This window comes from Taudactylus pleione, unplaced genomic scaffold (assembly GCF_031769625.1).
Source record: "Taudactylus pleione unplaced genomic scaffold, aTauple2 ptg000061l, whole genome shotgun sequence".
Classification (NCBI taxonomy): domain Eukaryota; kingdom Metazoa; phylum Chordata; class Amphibia; order Anura; family Myobatrachidae; genus Taudactylus; species Taudactylus pleione.
In genome coordinates, this window is record NW_028284463.1 from 11,269,098 (window position 1) to 11,284,668 (window position 15,571).

At 47.6% G+C, this 15,571-nt stretch overlaps 1 protein-coding gene across 4 annotated transcripts in view; it reads right to left on the reverse strand.

Annotated features, from left to right (window-relative positions):
• The window catches only part of GLYR1 (glyoxylate reductase 1 homolog), a 77,786-nt gene that overhangs the window by 53,556 nt on the left and 8,659 nt on the right, over positions 1-15,571 (reverse strand). For all 4 annotated transcript variants that reach the window (XM_088464685.1, XM_088464701.1, XM_088464694.1 and 1 more), the window contains exon 4: positions 7,030-7,204. In XM_088464685.1, coding sequence (XP_088320811.1) covers positions 7,030-7,204 — 175 coding nt within the window. The remainder of the gene's footprint in view (positions 1-7,029; positions 7,205-15,571) is intronic.

Genomic DNA, 15,571 nt, shown 5'->3' on the forward strand with positions numbered 1-15,571 from the left:
CTCTCAGCTCTGGTGCATCTAGCACACTCACAGCTGATGCAGCAAACTGCTGAGATAACAAGAGATATGGTAAGAACTTACCTTTGTTATCTCTGTTTCTACGAAGAAAAATAATTAACTCCATAAAATAAGCTTAGGGGCTGCCGAGCAGCCCCCCTGCGCTAAGGTGACCCGACTCCAGCTGGGCACCAACTAAAACTGAGGTGCCTGTGGCTGGGTATATATGAGGATGGATCCAGTGCATCCTGGGAGCAGCAAAGCTTTAACTGCGTGGTGCCGTGAATCCAGATCCAGCTATACCCCAAGGTCAACCCTGTGGACCCCCTATTGACCCTGAAGTAGACACAACAGTTTGTGTACTGGAGGCAGGAGAGCAGAGAGCGACACCCCAGGCAGGAAACAGGAACTGCACGGTTTAACAGGTGCAGGGTGATCGAGCTGAACCCTGTCCGTCTAGTGTTGATTCTATTTGTCCACACAGTTTATGAGTGGCAGCCTCCAGCTCTGGTTTTGCCCATCACATGGACCATAAATAATGTGATTAGGTCCTGGAGCACCAACCGTGATACCCCTGCAGATGCCAACACACACAGTTTGGGAACCACTGTACTAGATCATTGGATATCAAATTCAGAAAACTCAAGAGACTGCATTTGGAGTTTATATAGGTATGGGGGGGGGGGGGGGGGGGGGGGGAAGACAAGCAATATAATCAGTTATTTTTCCTAAAAAGAAAAATGTTCAAAATAAAACTACATTCTATGTTCAAGTATTTAGCAAATTCAATCTGTGAGATTATAAGTGGGCGCAATGCGGGTCCAGCCAACAATAAAGGTGCCTATCCATTAGAAGACAGGCAAAAGACTGCACTATTACGACATTGTAATCGTGCAGGCGTTTGTCAGTCTGATGAACGAGCAGACGGTCACTGTAGGTACAATCAGTCATCTACAAACATGCTGAACCTGATGTTATCGCAGATTGTCCAGCATGTTTGCACGATGATAGATGTCTAAAACACCAATTTTTGAAACAATCTGCAAACGATTATCGAATGATCGAACGATATCGTTCATTTTAATCGTCCAGTGGATCGGCACCTTAAGGTAATATCGCCAACTTAGTCAAAAAGTCTTTCACAACCTGCAAATCATCTGCAATCATCAGTAACCTGTTTGATGGCTGGAAGGGACGTCCCGGCCTGGGCACATATAAGCGGGCAGTTTTATTTCCTGTGACCCTACGGTTATCTCGGTGGAAGTTCAATTTCCAGAACGGTGGCAAACAGAAGGGAATGAGTTGTCTTGTTCCCCTTTGCACGGAGAATAGGATCAGACATAAAAGTAGAGGTGTGGCACAGCTTTATGTCATTATATTGATCATATAGCTAATAAACAATTGTATTTTTTTTTCCTGCTTAGCGATGTGCATAATTAGGCCTAATGATTTTCCTGCATCAAAGCTCGTAATTAGGTTCCTGCAGCGGCTTCCCTCACACCGTGGACTGGTTTAGAGATTGGACACAGGGCGTCTTTCCCATATGAAAGTGGTTTAATCTTCAGCCAATTAGTTTGTTAAACTGTTATATTCTAAAAGTGCCCATCCACTAGATGACAGGCAAAAAAGACTGCACGCTTACAACATTATAAACGTGCAGTCGTTTGTCAGTCTGTGATGAGCCTACAGTGAACGGGCAGTCGGTCAGTGTAAGCACAATCAATCATCTGCAAACATACTGAACCTGACGTTATCGCCAAGTTATCCAGCATGTTTGCCCGATGACAGACGTCTAAACAACCAGCGGGTGCACACAACGCTGGTCGTTTTAGAATTTTTTTAAACAATCTGCAAACGGTTTTCAAACGATGATCGAATGATATCGTTCAATCGCTCAATTTAATAGTCTAGTGGATGGGCAATGAGGTCTGTACGATGAATAATCTGTGAGATCTCCCGCAAGTGTTAACACTTTAATAAAAGCAGTATTGTACCTCGTGATTTCCCGTAAACTAAAATATTTTTCCATGTTTGGGCGGAATTCAATTGATTCCTGCCCCCATCGCGCCCAACGGAGCTATTCAATTCTTGCTCCTGTCGGGCACGATCAGCTGACAGCGCTGCTTTTCAGCTCGCAGCCCCAGGGGGGTGAGAGCTGAAATGTGCGAAAAGTGACATGATTGGGCGACCAAACATCACTTTTCGCGATCGCGCCCAGCACTTTGGTCGGGTTTAGCTGCTTTACGCGGCTAAACCCGACCACTTTTGGCGCGATCAGCACGAAAATCTGGAACAATTGCATAGCGGCCCGCGAACTCCTGTCACTTTAGACGGGAGATGCGGGCCGCGAAAATAATTGAATTCCGCCCTTTGTCTCATCAGCCAAAAATCATCTTCTGGATATAGTTAGTCAGAGAGCTTGTTTCCATGACATCTCTAAAATACAAAATTCCATTCTCATCGATTAATAATTTGACAGAGGTTGGAGTTCTTTTTGCCGTCACTAATTGTGTTACTATAATGCCTGGTTTATTACCTGGAGATAATGCAATGCCATAGTTTTGCCCTTTTGTGCTTTTAAAGGGTGGTGCCTCAATCATTGCACATAGCCCACTACACAGGGCACACCCATACAATAAATTCTACATCACGCACCCATAGGGGTTTAATATCAGTTGTGCTCTAGATCAGGGTTATTAAATAGGAGGCCCTCCAGCTGTTGTGAAACTACACATGCCAGCATTTCCTGCTGTAGTTCTGCTATTAGGGCAAGCTAAACCTGTGACAGGGATTGCTGGGATGTGCAGTTCCACAGCAGCTGGAGGGCAGTCTATTGGATACCCCCTGCTCTAGATAGGCTTACTAGATGATGCGAGCTTGACGGGTAATGTCTAAGGTTCGGAACAATGCTTCATAAACCCAGTGCATGGGGGACACGTTGCATGTTTTTCACATCTCCTTGCTGGAGCACAGGTGCTTTCATTACTGACTGACCAGTTTTAAAAATTCCACAGGTGGAGCCAATTAGTTATACTTGCGATTCTGTGAGGAGACCTCGAAAACATGCACTGTTTTTTGTCTAGAGGACTGGATTCCAGAAGCATTGGATTAGAATAACCTCACTATTTAAAGATAGGGAGAACCACACCAAGGCCTGATCTGGGATTAAAATGGGCTCAATTATAGCATGAGTCACGCTTACAAAAATACATGCATCTCCTAAAATGTAGGCTAGTCTGGGTAACGTTCCAGAAGCATTAAAGAGACACTAGACTGTCCTCTATCATCAGGCCGTGCAGTTTTCCACACGTCCACTAGCTGGAGCTGTGTGTGAAAATAACACTGGTGCAGTAAAAAGTTATTCAAATAGAAGACACATAATTCACCTGTTTTTGCACCTCAAAAATTGGTCAAAATGTCTTAAAACAATTATTTAAATCTATAAATGTCAGGATAAGGTACAAAACATCAGGTAAATACCCCATAAATGTAAAAAATATTTTTGAATTCCAAAAAGACGACCCTTTGAAGCACAACAGTGACCTAGAGCTGTACATAGGTGGGTCAGGCATGTTGGTGTTGTATATAGGTGAAATTGGGTGTTAGGTATGTATTTAGTATGCCCGTATAAATAAATACATTATTCCAATGTTTTCCTATAAGTCAAAAAGTGTTACGTGACTTACTTGTGATGGCGGCATTGCTGGAGGGAGCCGTGGGGTCTGAATACCCTCCCCGCAAATTGACTAAGTGATGAGCTGTGGGGGAATGATTAGCAGGCGTGTGAGTAAATGTGCATTTGGAGTGAGCCTGCATAGGTGTAGCCCTGCTCTTAGGTCCCATAATCAGAGATAATAATGGCGTTGTGAATCCAGCGGTCACGGGTCACAAACTAGGCATGTCTAAACACAGGTATGGAACGATTACCAATTACTTGCTTGTGATACTAGAAAACAGCATTCAATCTTTTACCTACAATGCACAGTTCGTGGTATATGTTATCTGCAGCAGTGTCCTATATTACATAGGAAATATAAGAATATCATTCGAGGATGGATAGCTACACATGTCGTTGCAGCCAAACCGTCTGGCATCCCTCAGATACAAGATCACATCATATCATATCCTGCTAACCTACTGCTTACAATGGAGGCTGTTTGGAGACTCACAGCCGTATTCAATTTGGAGCGAAAAGTCCTTGCTGGACTTTTCGCTCCACATCGGAGCTTTTCTGTGGATAAAGTATCGGGGCGCGCACCAGCTTTATCCCCGTATTCAATTAAAAAGTTACAAAAACGGGAACCTGCAAAAAAATAACGGAATTTATCTGGAATAAATTGTAGGACCCCTCTAAAGCTGTCCAGATATGGGGGATCACTTTGGGTACCCCCGTTTTAGCCTGCAAAAGTCAGGGTTTTAAATAGCTGCGGCAGGTGTTTTTTTTTCCCCGACATTGAATAAGTGTTGCAGAAGAGCACTTAGGTTATTTTTTTCCGTTTTTTTAAAGTGGTCCCATCAAATTTGGGGTACATGAAAATGGGTACTAGCATATTTTTAAGTCCCTAAAGTGTTTTTTTTTTTTTTAAATTCTGCACAAATGCCCCTTCCGCTAATAACCTATTCTAGAAAACACCTGCCGCATACTTGCAGAATAGCCCTGAACCTATTTCCCTATTTTTAAACACCTTTTTTCCCCCTTTTTTTTTTTTCACCCCAAATTTTTAATTAAATTTTTTGGGGTGTCCCTATTTTTTTTTTTTTTAAACTTTTTTTGACAGTTTTTTTTTTTTTTTTTTTAAATGTCATTCCCAGGGGTGCAGGCTATTTTGTTTAAGCCTGCACCCCTAAACCCCAATTCTGCACTTTTTTTTGCTATGTAGAAAACATAGTGAAAGTTATCCCCGTTTTTTTTTTTTTCAAAGACTTTTTGTCAGTCTGTGATGAGCCTACAGTGAACGGGCAGTCGGTCAGTGTAAGCACAATCAATCATCTGCAAACATACTGAACCTGACGTTATCGCCAAGTTATCCAGCATGTTTGCCCGATGACAGACGTCTAAACAACCAGCGGGTGCACACAACGCTGGTCGTTTTAGAATTTTTTTAAACAATCTGCAAACGGTTTTCAAACGATGATCGAATGATATCGTTCAATCGCTCAATTTAATAGTCTAGTGGATGGGCAATGAGGTCTGTACGATGAATAATCTGTGAGATCTCCCGCAAGTGTTAACACTTTAATAAAAGCAGTATTGTACCTCGTGATTTCCCGTAAACTAAAATATTTTTCCATGTTTGGGCGGAATTCAATTGATTCCTGCCCCCATCGCGCCCAACGGAGCTATTCAATTCTTGCTCCTGTCGGGCACGATCAGCTGACAGCGCTGCTTTTCAGCTCGCAGCCCCAGGGGGGTGAGAGCTGAAATGTGCGAAAAGTGACATGATTGGGCGACCAAACATCACTTTTCGCGATCGCGCCCAGCACTTTGGTCGGGTTTAGCTGCTTTACGCGGCTAAACCCGACCACTTTTGGCGCGATCAGCACGAAAATCTGGAACAATTGCATAGCGGCCCGCGAACTCCTGTCACTTTAGACGGGAGATGCGGGCCGCGAAAATAATTTTTTTCAAAGACTTTTTGTACCTGCAAAAAGTCTTTGAAATTGAATACGGGGATATTTGAAAATCAGCGATAAAGATGTCACCGGCGATAATTTATCGCTCCAAATTGAATACCCCTGTCAGACTCAATACCGTAGCACCTACGGGCCACAATGAAACCATTTTGGGGACCGGCTCCCCACGGGGGGATTCAATTGAGGTATCGCATGCGCAGCTCTAGTCTAAAATGGCAGGCGATATTCAATTTTCAGTGCCGGCGAACGCCCATTATTTGTTGCGCCCAAACGCACCAGGTTTAGCTGTGTACAGCGACTAAACCCATGCAAACTACTGGGCGCGCTGCCAAAATCTCAGGAGGGTGCAAGAAGAAATAAAGGGCGCCCTGCGGAACCGACAATTTTAAGATAGCCCCATCACTTTAGATGGGAGCTGTGGGCACCAACAACTGAATTCCCCCCAGAATACTCTATTAACTACATTCAGTCACTATTTTCCCATAGCATACTGATTTGCAATGATTGTTTCACCCTCTCCTCATTTCTTGTTGGTGGACGCTGCTATACTGGGCCAACCACTTGGTTACTTTACCTACAGGCGCGTTTCCAACGCCATGCCCCAACAGGTTCGCTGTCCTGCAAAGCTTCAGTTATATTATCCATGCTATATAAAAAATGGGCCTCAGACTGCACACCCTGAACACACACACATATATATATATATGTATGTATCTATCTATCTGTGGAGACAATGGATATATACACAAAAAGAAATACAAGTGCACACTTGTATTTCTTTTTGTGTATACATTATCCATGCTGCCCGTTTTGGCTTTCCTGCAGCTAGAACACTACTGATCAGTCCTAAGTCTGCAGCAGTCTCTATGTAGGCCATTGTATGTGCTTATATATGTGTCTTGTGCTATTGATGCACCTGTCACACTTTCTGTTATCTCCTTCCTGGATGCTCTTGGTTGCCATGGAAACACTGGGAGCCTCCTGCTGACCACACCCACTTCTCTTACACATTCCTGCTGGCCACACCCACTTCTCTTACACATTCATTGTGCCAATGTCTGACTGCACAGCAATTTAAGGCCCCTTAAGAAAGTTTATGTTGTAAGCTGAAATGTCGGAATTGTCACTTTCTTTGTGTAGAAAACCTTACGCGGTGGCTTCTTCTTCATTCGTTTCTATTTGCTGGTCTGGCCCTTGTAATTACTGTCCGATACGGCTGAGCATTTTTGTATTGATTTATAGATCACGTGCAGTCTACAGACATAAAACTAATTTATAGTCACCGTATTTTCTGCATTCCATGCGGTTTAAGTAGCCAGACTGCATTATCCACCAATGCTTCCCTCAAAGCTTCCTACTGCATCTAAACACCCCAGGGAGGCATGAATCTGCACTCACCTGTTCCTTTGCCAGTTCTTTTGCCTGTTCCTTTGCCAGTTCTCTTGCCTTGACCTTCTTCAAGTACTCCTCCACAGCACTGACTGCTTGCTGGAAGCGTTTCCCCTTGGCGGTCTTCAACATCTCTTCCTTGTGGGCATGGTACGGCTTCAGCTGCTCCACCTTGATCCAGGCACTGCCAGAGGACACTGCAAGTTAGGCTGGTACAGGAGGAGATCTCTCCAGTACATTAAACAGACTTGATCATTGCAATTAATTATGTACAGAAATATTTAAAACTTATACATCCATCAGTCATAACATTAAAACCATAGAGAGGTGAAGTTAATAACATTGTTTATCTCATTACAATGGTACCTGATTTATGAGGCAGTAAGTGAATACTCAGTTCTTGAAGTTGATGTGTTGGAAGCAAGAAAAATGGGCAGGTGCAAGGACCTGAGCAACTCTGACAAGATCCCAATTGTGATGGCTGAACCACTGGGTCAGAGCATCTCCTAAACTGCAGGTCTTGTGCGGTGTTCCCGGTATGCAGTGGTTAATACCTACCAAAAGTGGTCCAAGGATGGACAACCGGTGACACGGTTATGGGCGCCCCTAACGTTCATTGAGGTGTGTGTGTGGGGAGCGCAGGCCAAATTGCTGAAAACGTTAATTCTGGCTTTGATAGAAAGGTGTCAGAACACACAGTACATGGCAGCTTGCTACATATGGGGTTGCACAGCGGACACAGGGCCTAATTCACGCTCGCGAGCACTCGCAAGCGGGTCGATGTTGCCCAAGTGCGCATGCGCACGGCGGAGGCGGCTCCGTTGTGCGCATGCGCGAGACCCGAATAACGCCGGCCAAGCCGTCGTTATGGGTCTCGCACCAAAAGGGGCGTGCTGTCGATAGCGATTGACAGCACGCCCCCTTTGGTGGGCGTGCCGGGGGCGTGGCTGCCCAGACGGAGGCGTTACCATGGGAACGCCTACCGTCTGGGGCCAGCCCCACTGACATCACTAGTGATGTCAGTGGGAGTGCTCTCGGCTCTGATAGAGCCAAAAGCACTCCAGGGCTTGCAGCAGCGAGACCCTACCGCAAGGGTCTCGTCGCAAGCCCGATGGTCTTGACCATCGCGACCATCATTTTGGGCGCTCGCTATAGCTGTGGGTGGTCACCCACAGCTATGCGAGCGGCAAGGACGCTCCAAAAAGTAGGAGGGACGGCCCTGATTCAGAGCGAGCGCACTGCCAGAGCGTCCGGCTCTGAATCAGGGCCACAGAGCCCATGCTGATCCCTGCCCACTGCCGAAATCGCTTACAATGGGCATGTGAGCAGCAGAACTGGACCATGGAGCAATGGTAGAAGGGGGTCTGGTCTGATGAATCATGTTTCCTTTTACACCATGTGGACAACCAGGCGTGTGTGTGGGTATGTGTCCTTTACAGAAGATATAGCACCAGGATGCACTATGGAAAGAAGGCAAGCCGGCGGAGGCAGTGTGATGCTCTGGGAAACGTGCTACTAGGAAACCTTGGGTCCTGGCATTCATGTGAATGCTACTTTGACACATACCACCTACCTAAACAGTGTTGCATACCAAGCACAGCCCATAATGGGAATGGTATTCCCTGATGGCGGTGGCCTCTGTCAGCAGGATAATGCATCCTGCCCTACTGCAAAAAATGTTCAGGAATGGTTTGAGGAACATGACAAAGTTCAAGGCTTTAACTTGGCCTCCAAATTCCTCAGATCTCAATCCCATGGAGCATCTGTGGGCTGTGCTGGAAAAACACGTCTGAGCCATGGAGGCCCCTCCTCGCCACTTACAGGACCTGCTGCTAATGTCTTGGTGCCAGATGCCACAGGACACCTTTAGAGATCTTGTGGAGTCCATGAATCGACGGGTCAGAGCTGTTTAAGTAGCATGAGCGGGACCTACACAATATTATAAAGGTGGCTTTGTTGTTATGGGTGTAAAGCTGGGTACACACTAAATGACAGCAATGCAACCCACGATCCCAGCACCGATGGGCCGACATATCGGGCGGTCCGTACACACTGAGTGATCCGGTGCCCGACCGGCCAATATGCCGGCCCCTGCTGCATGGGATCATCAGCCCCATTGGCCTGATCTTCCTGCATGTACAAAAGATCAATGACCCCACGGGTGCCCGCACTACAACAATGTACTGCATACACACTGCACGATATTGACAATTTGTCGTTCCGATGCGTCATAATTGGCCGAATCGTTAACAATATCGTGTAGTGTGTATGCAGTTCAAGCGTCCATCATACTTGTGATAATGATAACATGCAAGGATACAACTGTAGGCCACCACTTAATGCTTAGCTCTGCGTCTGCTATGCCCCAAACGCATACAGAAGTACAAACTACAAGAAATAGGGGGCCAGGGGGATGCGCTCTTAGAGAGAGAGAGACTTCGGGGGACAGTAAATAACTCTCTCCAATGCAGCCAAGCCTCCTCCTCTTTAGCTTCACGCTGTGTGAAGGCTTGCTGGGGCGATAAGGAGCTATCAGGTGCTTTTAGAATAACCCTGTGCACTCCTTCCTGATTTTTTTTTTTTTGGGGGGAAAAATCAGGGCGCCCAGTACCCGGACTCCACCTTTGAAATAGGTGGCTAAGGGTACTTCTGGTGTAAAAGATGCATAAACATTTTTTTAAAGGTAAAAGTAAAATTAAATGTAATTCTGGATCACAGCATAAAAACAAGAGATATGGTAAGAACTTACCTTTGTTATCTCTGTTTCTACGAAGTCCATAGGGTCCACAGGGTTGACCTTGGGGTATAGGTTGGGAACCAAATCCGGGCACCACGCAGTTAAAGCTTTTAGCTCCCAGGATGCACTTGGGTCCACTCTCCCTTTAACCCCACCCCCAGCCAGAGGCACCTCAGTTTGTAAGTAGCCAAAGGCCGGAGGAGGAGAAAAAAAGAGAGAAAACTGGAACACTCGATAACCATACTCACAGAAATGGGAGACGGAAAACCGGTGACCAGTCACACAGCCCATTTGAAGCCAGGTGCGTCAGGGCGGGCGCCCTGTGGACCCTATGGACTTCGTAGAAACAGAGATAACAAAGGTAAGTTCTTACCATATCTCTTGTTTTCTACTTCAGGGTCCATAGGGGGTCCACAGGGTTGACCTTGGGGATGTCCCAAAGCAGTTCAACCAAGGGAGGGGACGCTCCTGTGCTGAGAGGAGAATCCGCCGCCAAAAAGGAAGCATCCTGAGAGGCAAAGGAAAACAATGCCTAGAACCTTAAAAAGGTGTAGACAGAAGACCAGGTGGCCACCTAGCAAGGCAAACCAGCCAAGGTGCCACCGTGAGCCACCCACGAGGGTTACATGGCCCGAGAAAAAAAACAAGCAGCAACAACAGAAAGGCCTACCCATGGGTAGGCCCCTGAAGAAGACATACGAGGCCGTCCAGCCAACATATGGCCATAGGCCGGCCATCCTTTCCTGTTAAAACCAGAAATCTCAGACCACCAATAAGGAGTCCGATTTCCGTCAGGAACTTGAATGGATCACATAAATCCACAGAGGCCGGACCACAGTCAATGAGGCCACACCAGCCGAGAGGACTGGGGACTGAATGGCCGCACCATAAGTTCCAGAATAATATGGAACCTGAAAATCACTAAGAAGAAACACAGGGTGAGAGCAACTCACACCCTAACAAGATGCCCTCCAGAAGAGGGAGCCACATGAGAACGCTCCCAATTCCGACACTCACCTGGTTGATATAAACTCCCTGATAGAAAGAGAGAAAGCCAAAGCAATAGACCATGTAATGGCTATTACAACCAGCGGTTCCATTAACTTTCCCCGGAGTTAACGAAGAACCACTACTAACTCCCAAGGAGACCCTAGGGAGGACAAATGGAGGCATAATCCAGAGAACACTCCAAAGGATGAACTGGATATCAGAGCGGAGCAATTCCACAACCTAATCATACTGACAGTGTAGAGATCTGCACTGTCAGGAAGGCCAGGCCGAGGGAGAAACCCAAGCCAGCCGGAAGGAATGCCAGAAAATCTGGAAATCCTGGACACCAGAGGATCGTATTGATAGGTATAATACCATAAGAATTATGGCTGCCACAGATTGTGGTAGGTCCCAGCAAAAGCTGATCCATGTGCTCCAATCATTCCAACGATGACAAAGCCATGGAAGCCGTAAGACCACTATAGGGACGTAGTCAAAGACAAACGACCCAGGTCCAAGGCAAACCCCAGGACCCTGAGACAACAGGTCTGGGTAGCGAAGCATCAGGAATGGAGTATCGATGGAGAGACTCCGAAAAACCAAGTACCCCTGACATCTGGGGCAATCAGGAGCCACCAGCAGGAAAGCATCTCTGTCTCTATTGAAACACTTCCCTCGAGGAAGAATGGAGACTGGAGAACACAGGTACGCAAATTGGAAGAACCCCTTCACCGACAAAGAGTCACTGAAGGTTGCTTCAGAATCCCCAGAGTTGGACTGTAACACCATAGTGTGATAGAGTCAGAAGGCCATGAGTGTCACCTCAGGAGGGCCCCCCCCCCCTGCTCACCAGGAGATGAAACCTCTCTTGGGGAAGAGACTAGTCCCCGGGATGCACGTCGTAACGGCTGAGGACTCCCGCTTCCCAATGGAGAGCACCCGAAATGAACACTGTCGAGATGGTCGGGAGGAGACCCTCAGACAATTCCCGAATGTATGACATACCTGACATTGCCACCCAACGAACAGTATTGCTAAAAAGGAAGCCACTGTTCTGACCCTGTCGGACTGAACTTTTTCAGGTTCACCTGGAAACAAGGGCTATGCCAGAGTGAAGCCCAAGACAGGCTAAAGTTCCAACAAGTTAATTGACAGGGTGGAATCGACAGACATCCAATTGCACTGAAATGGATGCGAACCAGACACTGTCCTTAGCAAAGAATACCCTGGACGAGATGGCCATAGTCACCCGAAAAGGGACCGACTTGCCTCCGGGGAGAGCATCATCGTTTGAACAGTGATCCGACAGAAAAAACTCGTTCCATCTGTAGATAAGCCAATTATGGAAAGGCCTGGAATGGAACTGAGCCCATTCCACCCTTCCAAAGGCAGACACTGAATAGTGGACCATGCATCCCAGAGTGTAAAGACATATGGCGACTGCGCAGACATCCATGTACTCCTAATGGAAGAGTGGAGATGCCGTCTTAAGCCAGAAGAATTCTCAGATTTTGAGAATCCAGCAGGGCTCCTAGGTGAAGAATACCCAGAGAGGGATGCAGGGAGGACTTTTTTCCCCTTGATTAAACGTCTGCACCCTGAAGAACCCACAGTCAACCAGACCCGGCTGTAAAGTACCCCGGTGATCCTGCTAAGAGCAGGAGGCCATCCAGGTACAGGAGCATTGGGATATACTGAACAGAAGAACTGTCAGAAAATCCCAAATGCTGGTAAACCCCTGTGGGACTGAGATCAGTCCCAACAGGCAGAGCCCGAAAAATCGTAAGTGCTGTGATACAGCAAACCTCAGTCCATGCTGAGGTAAGGTCTCTGTAAGTACCCGTAGGCACGCGTCCTGTATATCCAGTGATACCATAAAGTCCCCGGGTTCCAAACATAGTATGATGGAGCATAGGGATTGCTTCCTGAACCCAGGTAGCTTTAGGAACTGGTTCGGGGAATTGAGACAGAGAATAGGCCAAAGAGGACCATTCAGCCACCGCACCAGAAAGAAAGCAGAACAACCAGTCCCTCGCTGAGAAAGTGGGGATGGCCCAATTAGCTCCGCTTACCGCAACAACTGTATAGCTTTCTGGATTTGTAAGGCCCTGTTCCGAATAAGGGCCTGCGTACCATCACATGGAAATAGGCCGCCTGAGCAAAGAGAGGGCGTACCCTCCTACCCACGTAGCCGCGGCAACTAGACACTAGTACCGGGCAAACTGAGAAATCGCCATCTCCCAGTGGTAGGCCTGTCTCGTCAGGCTGACGATATATCCGTTGGTTCAGAAGCAGGATCGGCTGGCAGTCCAGGCCTGCTCGGAACTGGATATGTCAGCCCTTGTAAAGGCCGACAGTCTATGAAAAAACAGACCTTTAGGCTGACCCAGAGGACAAAAAGACTTAATAGTCTGAGGCCCCGTAGTGAGCATAGCTGACGGCGGGAAATTTGTACTGCCACTGTCAAGGTCAGATATACCCTATAGATGGTATCTGCACCTCTGCATTCCCAGAGCGCAGCCATAGGGTATTACGGAGGATACCGTCGCAGCCGGAACTCTGAAAGTTTGGAGCTGGTATCCAATATAGGCATGTCCACCTATGACAACTGCATATATTACGTGAGCGACCAAATACACTTGAACCCCAGACGTGTTGGAGGGGAAAAACATTACAAATACATCAGCTCAGTATGCAATAGTATTACCCATCCTACCATGGCTATAGCATGGTTGGTTAACAACCCCTGAAAGCGAGTATACTGATTTCAGGCAGAGTTACCACCTACGGATCAGAAGAATCCGACCACGCAGGAATGGGATGCGTAGTAACGTCTGTAATCCGACGAGTAACACGCCCATCCACCCCAGGAGGGGCTCATGATGACCCTCAGGGAATTTGGGACAGGAGACCAAACACTGTTGTAATACCTCATATCTGGCAACAGCCAGAGTCCCGCCCTGCGATCCACCCGCTAGTCAGCAACAGGGACCCAGAATGCACGTAATACTGAGGGTGTATGATACAGGTGCAGGTCAACATTCACTCTAACCAGAATGGACCTGCTACCAGCCCTAAAACAGGGATAAAAATACTTGAGATAGGCTTCCCCCCCGTGTAAGAGGGAAAGAGCCCAAAACAGTATCCAGTTCACGGTAGAGCCAAGTGGGAAGTAACCACAGGGCGTCAACCACGCCAATTTGCGTTTCATAGAAAAACGACTTCCACCCAGGGTGGCTGTTGTGGTAATCCCTGCAAGGGGCATGACAGACTATTGTGGCACCAGGGGGAATTCATATACTCGAAAAAAACCCCTGTAGGGAGCGGTAGTCTGTGTCACAGGGGAAGAGTGCAAGAAACTGCGAGATACCCTGAGATGAAAAGGGCAGTATGGTGAAGTAACCCCAAGTGAGGTACAACAATGGGGCCCGCCCGGCGATCCGTAATTAAGAGGATCCCGAGAAAATAAACAGCCCAAGGGGGTCGTGAAAGGGACCGGCACCCGATGACGCCACATACAGAACCCTTTAAGAGTTAAATCCTCCGCACTAACACCTGCAGCACATGGCTTGCAGAATAGTAAAAATGGGTGCAGTATAACGCTCTATCTCCTGGTCAGACATATCTGACCAAGCCTTGTGATCAAGCAGCGCTATACTGGTCCTGACTGAAACTAAAAATTAGCTGCAGGGACCCATTTTCAGCGTATGCAACACACAGTTCCACTCAAAATATGGCAACGTGCAGCACGCAACAGTATGTGACAAACCTCACAAATATTAACAAGTATATAAATGTGAGGTCTCAGAACCACCCCAAGTACAGCTGTATTAGGGCAGATAAGGAAAGGGATAGATATACACTGACAGGTGAGAGAATAAAGTACAGTCAGCACTAGCATAAGTCACATACAATGCAGATATACACATATATACATAAACATGTCATATAATATACTGCACTATTACACTGCATGCAACTTACCCAGATTCAGTGTCTGGGAAGGCTACAGCGCTGTGTACACTGACCTAATGGTGAGGTACGCAGGGGGACTGGACTCACTGCCATCTCCAGAGATTTCTGCTGCACCACAGATAAAATGGCCGCTGGAGACCTCAGAAGAAGCGTGGCCCGCGGAGGAAGCAGCTCAGCGACGCCAGACTATGGATACTGAAAGGCGCGCTGAGCTGAGGGGAGGAGCCGCTGTAACAGGGAAGGCTGTCTCCCCTGGCCGGCTATTAACCCCCGGGACGCCGGCTCCCTGCACCGAACACTAAGTCCCTGGTGGTCTAGTGGACACACGGGGTATGGGGGGCCCGCCGCCACTGCCGGCGCCTCCGGTCTGTCCCCAGAGACCGGAGGCACAGGACTGCATTTCAAATGCGCGGATCACCGCAAGCGGTGACCCGCGCCTTACCTGCTCCCCGTGAATCCGGCAGCAGTCCTGGGCGCCCGCAGAGTCCGGCTAGTACAGACTCTGGGGTCCCGCTGAGATCCCCAGATCTGTACTGGCGTCTCAGCGCCAGCGGGGTGACGGAGCGGCAGCTTAGACGTCCTATGGACAGTCTGACGCTGCCGCTCTGAAGAATCCAAAGGAAAAATAAAGAACTCTGTCCTTCAGAAAAAATAAAGCTTAGGGGCTGCTAATCAGCTCCCCACTGCACTAAACGGTGACCCGACTCCGGCCGGGCACAACTTAAACTGAGGTGCCTCTGGCTGGGGGTGGGGTTATAGGGAGAGTGGACCCAAGTGCATCCTGGGAGCTAAAAGCTTTAACTGCGTGGTGCCCGGATTTGGTTCCCAACCTATACCCCAAGGTCAACC